At 45.7% G+C, this 12,477-nt stretch overlaps 1 protein-coding gene across 3 annotated transcripts; it reads left to right on the forward strand.

Annotated features, from left to right (window-relative positions):
* The first annotated feature begins 2,060 nt into the window (after nucleotides 1-2,060).
* On the forward strand, nucleotides 2,061-4,822 carry LOC136496707 (large ribosomal subunit protein uL30x-like). Of its 3 annotated transcripts, none has more exons than XM_066492450.1 (7): nucleotides 2,061-2,211; nucleotides 2,614-2,793; nucleotides 3,432-3,529; nucleotides 3,616-3,673; nucleotides 3,764-3,843; nucleotides 4,255-4,357; nucleotides 4,449-4,822. In XM_066492450.1, exons 1-7 carry the CDS (start codon nucleotides 2,173-2,175, stop codon nucleotides 4,662-4,664), a joined length of 774 nt encoding a protein of 257 aa, XP_066348547.1. In that variant the 5' UTR covers nucleotides 2,061-2,172; the 3' UTR covers nucleotides 4,665-4,822. The 3 variants fall into 3 exon arrangements, with proteins under 3 accessions (XP_066348547.1, XP_066348548.1, XP_066348549.1); XM_066492451.1 differs by lacking the exon at nucleotides 2,061-2,211 and adding an exon at nucleotides 2,259-2,507; XM_066492452.1 differs by lacking the exon at nucleotides 2,061-2,211 and adding an exon at nucleotides 2,260-2,502.
* The last annotated feature ends 7,655 nt before the right edge of the window (nucleotides 4,823-12,477 follow it).

Genomic DNA, 12,477 nt, shown 5'->3' on the forward strand with positions numbered 1-12,477 from the left:
CTTGATCATGTTCTTCTACAACACTTCCATTATGGCCTTAGCAAAGAAGCTGCCCTTTTTCTCGATATCTCTTCAGGAGGATCGTTCTCTCATAAAACCGTTAGTGAGGGAAAAACAATCCTTAATAAAATCCTTGAAAACACCCCTTACACTGGTGTTTATGATGAATTCCCCAAAGAAGAAGTCAAGCTAAGCCCCGAGCCAAAAGTGGAGGAACATGCAACTGAATTAGAAATTCCAATTGATTCTTCTCATGATTTGGTTGCTAAAAAACTTTCTGATAAGGGAATGCAAAACCAAATAGAGGATGATGAAACATCTCCTTTAGAGCTTCCCTTTGAATTCAAGGAAGATCTCTTTGAAGATTATGGAAATACCTCGAATTTGCCTGTTCAAGCAAGACCTCTGGCATAGACCACTTTATATAACCTGCATGAAGAATCGGTCCATATAGAACACATCAAAAGCCTCTCATCAGTCATGAGTTATGAATGTCTAAGGGAAGCAGAGTTACCTCCTGAGGTAGCTCGAATCATCTCTCCTTCAACCATTCTTTTGTGCCAAGTTAGGGTGTCCACTATGAAAATCCACTATAATCCTTCCGTCGGGATAAACTTTATTTCGAAGGCATTAGCCGATACTCTTTACCCAACGCATCCTTAACCCCATCTTGAAAACTTCTACAAAGCTCAGCAGGATTCATTCTTGAAAGGCATGGGGTCTTAAAGGTTGTTCCTGTCACAATTAATAACTCTGAGATATGTTTAGATCTTCATATCTTTGACATCTCAGAGATTTCCCTCTTGATTGGTAGACCAATCATGAGACTTCTACAGGAAAAACCACTACGAGGTCATTTAGACTTCAAGATTGGGAGTTCCACTATTACCATTCCTCTAGCTCGTTCAATTAACACGATGGTGGAACCAAAACCTGAACAAGACACCATTGGGGAAATTTTAATGGCGTCTCTTGAAGAGATGGCTCAACCTGCCCTCGATGATGAACACTTTGTTCAAGAAGAGTAAGAGCTGGCAGAGCCCATTGAGCTCGACAAAAATGAGGAGTCATCAGCTCCTTCGATCGAGGTAAAACCTCTTCTCTTGGCCTAAAATATGTCTTTCTTCACAATAATTGGGAAACCCCGGTGATCATCGGTGACAAGCTCTCCGATGATGAAACACAAAAGCTTGTCACCGTTCTTGAAAGACATAGATCCGCTATTGGCTACTCACTCCGTGACCTCAAGGGCATTAGCCCCACTCTCTGTACTCACCGCATCCCTATCGAGCCCGATTGCACACCTTCAAGGAAGCCACAGCGGAGGCTTAACAATGGTACGCGAGAAGTTGTTAAGAAAGAGGTCCTTAAACTCCTGCACGCTGGGATTATTTATCTCGTGCCTTATAGTGAGTGGGTTAGCCCTGTCCAAGTTGTGCCGGGAGGAACGACAGTTGTTAAGAATAAGAAGAATGAACTTATTCCTCAACGAACTGTCACTGGGTGGCGGATGTGCATTGACTACCGGAAGCTAAATAAGGCCACTAAGAAGGACCACTTCCCATTGTCGACGAGATGCTAGAACGTCTCACAAACCATTCCTTCTTTTGTTTTCTTGATGGGTATTCAAAGTATCATCAAATCCCAATCCACCCGAATGACCAAAGTAAGACTACTTTCACATGCCCATATGGAACTTAAGCATACCGACGAATATTGTTCGGATTATGCAATGCTCTAGCTTATTTTCAAAAGTGCATGATGTCTATTTCCTCTGACATGATCGAGAAAATCATGAAGGTGTCCATGGAAGACTTGCCCTTCTATTATTTTTCTCTTTTCTTTTTTTTCTCTGTACATATTCTCTCTGCCTTATCTCCACCGGCACCGTTTGTCTGTACGCACGCAAGGCCAGCCACCAGCCCTCCATCCGCCTTTACTTTTCTATCCAACCTCATAGCAGCGTAGCGCAGCGCGCACCCGCGGCTGCGAGGGCCAGCGCCTCGGTGCCGGCCTCCGCCTCCGTCACGCGTCAGCTCGCGCGGCGGACCTGGCGGACTGGCCGGGGTGGGGCGGGCGGGGGCGGTCGGCGAGGGGTGCGGTCGCCAGAGGCCGGACGCCGGCGCCCGCTCGCGCTGGAAGCTCGCGTCGGGGTCGGGAGGAAGGGGTCGGATGCCTGGGCTGCTCTGCGAGAAGAAGAATGGGAAGCAGGCAGGCCAACTTCTCATGGGCTTGCTGAGTACTAAAAAGTTTTTGGGCCAAAATCCAGGTAGTCCTGGGCCTACTGGACTACCCGCTGGCTCTGCCCATGCCAACAGGCAGGCCACCATCACACCCTGGGGGTCCCGAACCGTTCCCAGCCGTCGGATCACCTCGACAAACCCTAGCGACCAAACCCCTCCTACATAACCCGTCCTTCCCACTCCCCTCGCCCGCCGCCGCCTGTGTCCACCTCCGCTCTTCCCTCTCCCCGCGCCCCCCTCTCCTACCCAGCTCGTCCAGGTAAGGCAAGGGACCGTGCCGCACGCCGTTGCCGCCCTCGCGGTTCTCTGCGCGTTTGGATCTGTGGCTGAGGAGCTTCTGTTTGGTTTGGCCGTGGCCATGGCCGTGCAGATGTCGTCCGAGGCTTCGAAGGTGGCGGTGCCGGAGTCGGTGCTCCGCAAGCAGAAGCGCGAGGAGCAGTGGGCCGCCGAGAAGAAGGAGAAGGCCCTGGCCGAGAAGAAGAAGTCCATCGAGAGCCGCAAGCTCATCTTCACCCGCGCAAAGCAGTACGCCGAGGAGTACCATGCCCAGGTCAGATCGCCGCTCCCGCTTGATCTAACCTGTATGTAGACTATTCGTGCGGGGTGAGTGGTAGGGCTTTGCGTGCGGCATGTTATTTTCATCCTAATGAATCTGGGTTTGATTGGGTTGGTCCATGACCTTACGTTGATCAGGAACGAGCTATGCGAATGTGACTACGGGGAAATATTATCAGTTGCTGTCAATCTTTGTATAGTAAGAAATGTGTTAGGACCGGTTACGTCCTCTGGTACTGTACACCAAACTGCTATATTGCTTAGGGCATTTGTAACATGTGCGATTAATGCTTTTGTTACGAGATGTTCCAAGCCCAAGCAATTTTTAGAATATTTTGTATGGACTAGTACGATAGTCCGAACTGTAAGCAATCCAGAATATTTTTTTTGCGTTTTGTGTCACTTTAAGTGATATAGAAGTTACATCCAATGCTGTTATCATTAGATGGTTCAGATTTCGTCTAGTAATTAGGACCATTGCCATAATTAAAATGCTTTCTTGATGAAATAGAGAACTGAGATGGTTCAGATTTCGTCTAGTAATTAGGATCATTGCCATAATTAAAATGCTTTCTTTATGAAATAGAGAACTGAGATGTGTTATTTGTTTGCTTATGTGGATACTTGGAGCAGGAGAAGGAACTGGTGCAACTTAAGCGTGAGGCCCGTTTGAAGGGCGGTTTCTATGTCAGTCCTGAGGCAAAGCTGCTGTTTGTGGTCCGCATCCGTGGGTGAGTCACAAATCTTATACCTGTATTATATGGAGGAATTTGTATGCTCATGCTTGTTTTAAATTCTGTTGATGTTGAAACAACAGTATCAATGCCATGCACCCTAAGACCAGGAAAATCTTGCAGCTTCTGCGGTTGAGGCAGGTGGGTTCACCAATATCTGTTTTTACAATTGCGTTTCTCCTATTTGTATTTTGCTCGTTCGTTCATGGAACTGAACATTTAATTTTTCAGATCTTTAATGGCGTGTTCCTGAAGGTCAACAAGGCTACTATTAACATGCTTCGCAGGGTTGAGCCATATGTTGCATATGGGTAGGTTTTCTCTGCTGATTTAATTCTTGTCTTGCTGCTTATTTTTATAGATCTTCCAACAGAAGTACACTGTTGAAAACAGATCATACTGTTGTATTTGTTGCTTGAGTGAATTTACAATAGAATGGTGTGTTACAATACTAAATTTGATTGCAAGCCTAATCAAGGCTGTGAGGTTCTACATTCAGTTCTTTTGTCCGAATTGTTATGTCAGATTAGCACTTCCCATCAGTGAATATGGTGATAGTATTTTGCTTTTGATAAAGACAAGATGCAGTCATGTATATTCAATTAGTTTCGGTTAAACATTACTACAATAGAAGTGCATCTGGAGTAGTTACTGCAAAACAATCTTTGCTTGGTGACCTCTCAGCTTCTGATGACCTTACTGAAGTGGTAAATCTTGTTTAGATACCCAAACTTGAAGAGTGTCAGGGAGTTGATCTACAAGAGGGGCTATGGAAAGCTGAACAAGCAGAGGATCCCTCTGTCCAACAACAAAGTCATCGAGGAGGTTTGTATCTTGGAACTCTGGACCTGGTTCCGGTGATTTCTTTGTATTTGACAATTTACATGATGATCTGCACCCTTTGGTGTTCTATCAGGGCCTGGGCCAGCACAACATTATCTGCATCGAGGATCTTGTTCACGAGATCATGACTGTCGGCCCACACTTCAAGGAGGCGAACAACTTCCTGTGGCCATTCAAGCTGAAGGCGCCGCTGGGAGGCCTGAAGAAGAAGAGGAACCACTATGTGGAGGGTGGTGATGCCGGTAACCGCGAAAACTACATCAATGAGCTCATCAAAAGGATGAATTAGGCTCACGATCAAGCTCATTGATAGTACCTGTGTTCGAAGAGACTGTGTTATCCTTATTTTACATTAGGAAGTTGGATCGTGGATTTAGATGTGTATGGAAGAAATCTGATCTTTTATCCGGAGGTCTGGGATTATATTTAATGCATTTCTTATCCTGAGATGTGAGTATCGGGCCTTTTTATCCGTGCAAGACGCCTTTTGGAAGCGAGATCTGATCTGGTTTTACTAATATATTGTAGGCACTTGTTATTGAATCCATGATGAATCTTGATGTAGTGTAAACTGGCTTCGAGTTCTCGTTCGCTTGTCATCCAATTTCTTCCAAACAGTTCCAGTTTACACAATAAAGAGAATTAATTATATAAACCCTGCACCACGGTCCGTGGCGCGGAGTGCACCCCTATGGCCACACCACGGACAACACACCACGGACAACTCCACCCCACTCCCACGCCACCGACAACTCCATGTCTCCGTCTTCCTCGTCGCTGGGGCCTTGTTTAGATCACCTCTAAATTTAAGTTTTTTCATTCTCTCTTTATCACATCAATTTTTGGACGTATGCATAGAGCATTAAATATAGGTAAAAAAATAACTAATTATATAGTTTGTTGTAAATCACGAGACGAATCTTTTGAGTCTAGTCAGTTCATGATCAGGCAAAATTTATCAAATACAAACGAAACGTGCTATAGTGTCCAGATTGCAAAAATTTACAATCTAAACAAGTCCTGGGTTTCGTTCTCATATGCTTTCTGACCTTTGCAGACTGACGCTGGCTCCTTGAATTTCTGGAGCACTTTTATGGACGGGCTCGTAGGCCTCGTTTCCTCTCCGGCCCAGCATAGTATCTCACATCCATCGTGGGTTGGTAAAAGGGTGTTTGATGCAGGGACTAAAGTTTAGTCCGTGTTACATCGGATGTTCGGATATTAATTAGGAGGACTTAACATGAGTTAATTAAAAAACTAATTACACAGATGAAGACTAATTTACGAGACGAATCTATTAAGCCTAATTAAACCGTCATTAGCACGTATTTACTGTAGCACCACATTGTCAAATCATGGATTAATTAGGCTTAAAAAATTTGTCTCGTAAATTAGTCGCAATCTGTGTAATTAGTTATTTTTTTTTGTCTATATTTAATACTCCATGCATGTGTCAAACATTCGATGAGACAGGGACTAAAATCCAATTTGAGAAACCAAACACCCCCTAAATCTGCAGCGGAGCTTGTCGCCGCGACAGGATATTCTGTCATTCTCTGCTGCTCCACCATTAAATGGTGGGATGAGAGGTGGAATACGAAGACCAAGTGCAACAAAACACAGTAAGTGGGCTATATACTGAGTGGAGTAGAGAGGAGACAAGACAACAAAGAATCAGGCTATAAGTTTACGCCGGTGTAGACACAAGAACAAAAAATTTAGTGAGAATGACATGTGAGCTAGTATTTTGTGATGATTTGTAGATTTATTTAAACTAAATCTAAAAAACTGATGAACTGTAAATAAGAGATGAGATTATGTCCATGCCACCAACAGGCTCTCTAGATAGAGGAGGGCCTCCTAGATGGCGGCTACGAGGTGCTTCGGCAACAGTGGCTTACACAAGGGGTGGCATTATTTTTGTTTAGTGCTCCCACCGTTCTAAATTATAAGACGTTTTGACCTTTCTAGATACATAGTTTTTGCTATACACTTAGATAGACACTATACTAAATTCAGATACATAATAAAATTAATGTATCTAAAAAGACAAAACGTCTTATAATTTAAAACGAATGGAGTATTTATACTATATTAATTTAAGTTTTTTATATATTTGTCAAAATTTGATTCAGAACAATTCTAAAAAAAGATTAGATTACGGATGAGAGAACATTTTCTGTAGATTTTGGATTAGCGACTTGAGGCGGGAATAGCTGGTTGAGTATGACCTCAGATATCCCGGGCACAAACGGCCAAGCCGCCAAGCCAGTGCATACCGAACTCTGTACCCACATCAGGGACTTTCCTTGGAAGATCTTCACGTCAGGGGCCGACCTTGCAATAAAATGTGGCATACGATGTGAACGTGCACTATGCCTACTGGGCTGTTGAATGTTGATTCGGTCAGTGAGAACTCACCGACGACCGTCAATGCGGCCAGTAGCTATACACAAGTCTTTGTCAAATGTTGGCGGCTATGTGTAGTATCGCCAATAATGCTCGCCGTTGCTTCGCAACGTGCTGCAGGCGTGCAGCGACCCTGTATACTAGTAATACTCTACAGCATGCTCGCCTCGTGTGTCTCGATGCTGACCGCCGCGGTCCGCGGTCGGCAGGAGATCGCTGGATACGTGTCCCCAAGACGTCGGCGACTCTCGGTCCGTGCAGTTTGGTTGACAGTTGCATGCAGGCTTTGCAGAGAACGACGCCGCCGGTCCCGTTCAGCTCGAACCTGATAGTGGCACTGTTATTCTGTACAAATTCAGCAGTATTTTTTAACGAAGAAATAATATTTTTCTCTCACAAGATTGATTTTAGTATTATTAAAACTTCAGCGAAATGAATAGGGCCACTGATAGAGAGCTCCAGTGAACCAAAGTCAAAGTCAGACATCGTTTTCGTATGGAAAACTTCCAATATACTTCTGCTTAACGTAGTGTGTTTGTACCAAGTAGCAGCCGCAGCAACTTGCGAGTCCTGACGCATCTGTAAACATTCCAGGTCGTGGTCGTGGATGCCATTTTTTTTTCAATCTGGATATATATGCTATGTACAAGCGAACGCTAACCAGTTAGTCTAGCTGTGCGTTTTGTATCCTGTCGATCAGAGTTCGAATCTCCTCGAGGACAGATTTATTGGCCGGAGGAGGCGCAGTTTATCTACGTGTTGAAAAAAATCTCCTCGTCTGTCCCATGCCAAAGCACAGGTCTAAGGTCAGCCCAGTCTCACGGGAGCTATGGTGCCGCTGTATATGGATGGAGCAGAGGTTCGGGCCTTCTTTTTAAGCACAATGCCCGGAGCCATTTTACACCCGCGGGCCGAGTTATATATATATATATATATATATATATATATATATATATATATATATATATATATATATATATATATATATGAAACTACTACCCTGCAGCTGACTACAAAATAACTTATTTTGTAGCTACTTTGAGATACAACAATTACTATATTAATTTATGAGATTATAGTAACTCGTTACTAAGTGGTTTACTGTAACGTTATGTTAAATATCTCATGTGTTATAGTAACCCAACTATCGTAAATATATATTGACATCATTATAAATTAGTATATAAAATTATCGTAAATAAAGATAGCTATAAAATAACTTATTTTATAGCTTGCTACCGAATATACTTACACAGAAGAAAAAGATGGAAACAAAAAGTCCGCCGGCGGCCGGCAATCGCTGGTCCACTGCACCACGCACGGAAGCAATAGCTTTCTTTCAGAAGAACGCGAGTAGGCACGCACGCAGTTTTCCTTTTCCAGGCCCTTGTTTAGATTGCAAAGTTTTGTAATCTGGACATTGAAGCACGTTTCATTTGTATTTGATAAACTTTATCCGATCATGGACTAACTAGGCTTAAAAGATTCGTCTCGTGATTTACAACCAAACTGTGTAATTAGTTATTTTTTTACCTATATTTAATGCTTCATACATACATCCAAAAATTGATGTGATGGAAAGAGAGTGAAAAAACTTAGAATTTGGAGGTGATCTAAACAAGGCCCAGAAGCAGGTGTTATTCAGCCGCACTGCTAGTGAGCAAGTACGACACGATTCAGTCGAATCCAGATTGATGCCGGCATCATGGCCCATGGGCCTGCTGTGGGGCGCCGGCCGGGGGGCTGCGTTAGCGTTAGGTTAGTCAAAATTATTATCTCAGGTCAACTCTCACGTGCGTGCACGATTCAAGTTTCTCATTTCCTGTTCAGGCATCGTGTCTGAACTCTGAAACATTCATACTTATTTTTTGGAAATGAAAATACATAATTATACTACTACCGTATATGCTAGCATAACAAAAGAGGCGGTGCGACGCACGTTTTATTATTTGCTCCCCTTACGAAGATTCCAGAAGCAGGTGCTGGTTTTTTCAGGTAGTTAATCAGTGTCAAGAGTAGTGTTTTCTGCACCGTGTAGACATGTATTGATGTACATGCATAACCACGCACGATATCCTGACCAGTGAGCACCGCAGGAAACAAGGCCATTTCCGTTCGGGCAGGAGATCGCCAGATACGTACGTGCTCGACGGTGCCGGCCGCACTGCGATTCGGCCGTCCGGGCAATTCGCCCGGCACTTCCTCCGGTCGTTGCTTCCAGTTTCAGGCTCAGTCGTCGTTGAGATATAAACCAACCAAGCCATCGCCGCTCGTTGATCGTATATTCGTATGGAAAGTCCCAAAGCTGAACATGTAGCAGCAGTCCGCCGCAGCATGTACATACTACTACCTCGTGACTGCTGATCGACATATATACTGCCGTAACGACATTGGGGTCAATCAGTGTGCACCCGATCATCTCATCTGGACTGATTGGTCATACTACTCGTATATATCAGCGTCGACGAAAACTGCATGCAGGTTGTTTCCTTGAAACTGGGACAAGGTCAAAAGGAGAAGAGATGTGCCGGCCGACGTCGCTGGTTCACTGCACCTGTCATTTCAGATTCAGTTCAGAGCAGCCATGTCGTTCTTCAGAAGGACGTGATCGAGTTCGTACTGCAGTTTATTCATCCGGACGCCTGTACTGTAAGTACCATCCATCTTGCTGCGTCCGCGAATGACCGCGATTACGACACGGTTCGTGTTTCATGCACGTCCTGTCGGGGGTCGGCGGCTGTGTACAGATTTGTCAGGTCAGCTCTTATGCACGGCTGATAAGCCGGGTGCGGCTGTTTTGCTGTGAGGAAAAAACACGGTCTGGTTGGCTGCTTCATGCATCGATCATGGCTGCAAAGCAGCGAGGATCTTGTCTTTGCCACCATGAGGAGTTGAGGACAAACGAGACCCGAATCCAGCCCCACATGTTCGTCGTCAGCGCTAGCTGAGCTTGAAGGCGGCGGCGGTGTGGAGGCGCGCTTTGTCTGCCCCAATCCATTTCCGCGTTTCTGCCGCCCTTTCTTTTCCGATCCTCTTCTGCTCGTGCGTATAAATTATAATCGTTTTTGCTTTTGGAAATAGTACTAGTATAATCGTTCGAATTGCCGGTTGAGGCATACTCCAATATACCACCTACTTGCATGCTAAAGCAGAAGACCATGCATAGCTAATTATATAAGTATCTTATCATGGGCACAGGCATCCATACAAAATAAGATTTTTACTCCCAAAGTGAGCAACTGGCAATACGAATCCTAGCTCCTCCTGTATGCTGCAGTTTGATCCGCATCTATCCACGCACTTACTTTGCACTAGCGGGTAGCTAATGCGATCGATCTCTTTTAATTTGGTGGACAGGTTCATTCGATAGACATCATCAGACCGTTCGAGCATCATCAGCAGTTGGCCGGCGTAGTGAACCTGTGGTCCCCAGTCGTCGGATTGTGTCGTCGTGCTAATTAATCTGAGGTCCTGCTGCCTCATCTCATCTTCTTCGTTTGAGGGCAGGACTGATGCGTGTGTCGTTCGTTGCAGTGCTGCTATCACTGTGCTGCTGGAAAATGTCGTCCAAAGGATGCATGCATGGCTGCGGCCGAACCGAACACATCACAGCTGATGACAGCAGCGTCCGTTTCCAGGGGGAATCCGATACGCGCAAATAGAGGCCACCGGCATCGACTGGTCCGCCCGCAGCCGGCTGCTTGCCCTGCGTTGGCGCCCTGTGGAATATATATGCCTCGGCAACGGCGGCAGCTCTACTGGCCCTCGTCGAGTTTTTGCTCTCCGCATTCAGGCTGCATAATTCATACGCATGTTCTGGGCACTTTAGGCAATTTAGGCCAAAGCGAAAGTGGCCATTAGCTCATTATTACCATTGCCGGCTGATTTGTCGTTCATGAGACTACAGTGTAGGAGAGCTGCTGGAGCCTGGAGCCTGGAGCCTGGAGCCTGGAGCCCAGTACGCAACAGAGTGCACTGTCCAGGAGCATCAGCAGCATCCTGCAGCTGCAACAGCGAACATGGCACCGAGGAAAGGCCCCATCTTATACCCAAGTCATGGCATGGATGTTTATCTCGATCCACAGCGAGAACTAACGGGAGGTCCCACTCCAATCTTGAGAGTTGAGAGCAGCGTGAAGAAAGGCAACCAAGTTCCCGGTTTTAGGTGGTGTTTGAATTCCAGGAATAAAGTTTACGAGGTGTCACGTGTCGCATTGAGTGTTCGGATGCTAATAAAAAAACAAATTATAGAATCTATCACGAGACGAATTTATTAAGCCTAATTAATCCGTTATTAGCACATGTTACCGTAGCACCGTATTGTCAAATCATTGACTAATTAGGCTTAAAAAATCGTCTCGCAAAACAGTCTCAATCTGTGCATTTAGTTTCGTAAATAGTCTATATTTAATATTCATACATATGTCTAAACATCCAATGGAATAATGACTAAAATTTAGGAGGTGGAACAAAACACGCATGTCTGCCGGACTGTGTGTTCAAAAGGCATTCCGGATTCAAAAGTTTTCTGCAACCCTAGCTTTACAAAACTTACCAAAGTTTACAGATTCGCAATTCACATATCCCAGCACGCATAGAGACTGACTGAGAGAGCGCCGCAGCATCATGTGAGATCCGTGCCTACGGACTGATGTCCTCGTCTGCTGACTGCCGGTCGGCAGAGACCATGTCTGCAAGTACAGTTATTATTGCTACTACTGCTACCATTTACAAGCAGCTACAATCACTGATTAGCTAGTCCTATCGGCTAAAACAACACATTACATTAGGCCTTGTTTAGATGATGGTTGGAAATCAGTATTTGGCATTGTAGCATTTTCGTTTGTATTTAACAAATATTATCCAATCATGGTCTAACTAGGCTCAAAAGATTCGTCTCATAATTTACAATCAAAATATATAATTAGTTATTTTTTTTATCTACATTTAATACTTTATGTGTCCAAAGATTTAATGTGATGGAGAGAGAGTGAAAAAACTTAAAATCTAAACAAGGCCTTAGTCTTCGGCTCATCAATATCGAAGCAAATTCACCTAGCTAGCTACTCCCTACCTCGAAACTTGCAGGTCGATCGGTCGACGGAGATCCAACAGCTGCCGGAGCTTCAGTGGCCCGCCGGCGACAGCCGTTTGCGAGCCTAGCCGTAGAGGGTGACGAGGCGGCGGAGGCACTTGGTGCAGGAGTACTTGCGCTTGCTCTTGACGCACAGCAGCAGGCCGAGGATGCGCCGCTCGCTCTCCACGTCGACGGCCACCACGGCCCCGCCGCAGCGCGGGCACGCCCCGGGCGCCTTGTGCGTGCCCACCACCCGCTCCTTCTCCGCGCCGCACAGCGCCCGCACCGCGCCCATCGCCGCCATTTCTTCCCTTTCTTTCTTTCTTGCTACCACCCAAGACACAGAACGGAGTCAGAGGAGGAGGAGGAGGAGGAGGAAGACGACGGGTTTATCCGGTGGTGGTGGTGGTGGTGGGCTCTGTCTGCCTCTGCATACTCCGTATAAGTACAGCGGACAAGAGGGCGCAGAGCAAACCAAGCGCGTGCTCGCTCCTGTCTGCTGCTGCTGCCTGATTTTGCACAGGTGGAGGTGTTGGATTGGGTTTCTACTTGGCGCTGGATGGCATGGCGTGCGAGCGCGGCGTGGCCGAGACAGACAGACACAGTGCGCGGACGG

Source organism: Miscanthus floridulus, chromosome 12 (assembly GCF_019320115.1).
Source record: "Miscanthus floridulus cultivar M001 chromosome 12, ASM1932011v1, whole genome shotgun sequence".
Classification (NCBI taxonomy): domain Eukaryota; kingdom Viridiplantae; phylum Streptophyta; class Magnoliopsida; order Poales; family Poaceae; genus Miscanthus; species Miscanthus floridulus.

Coding starts and splice junctions, on each gene's coding strand:
- LOC136496707 (XM_066492450.1), top strand. CDS start 2,173: ATGCCTGGGCTGCTCTGCGAGAAGAAGAATGGGAAGCAG. Junction 2,794..3,431: donor CCGAGGAGTACCATGCCCAG/GTCAGATCGCCG, acceptor TACTTGGAGCAG/GAGAAGGAACTGGTGCAACT. Junction 3,530..3,615: donor TTTGTGGTCCGCATCCGTGG/GTGAGTCACAAA, acceptor TTGAAACAACAG/TATCAATGCCATGCACCCTA.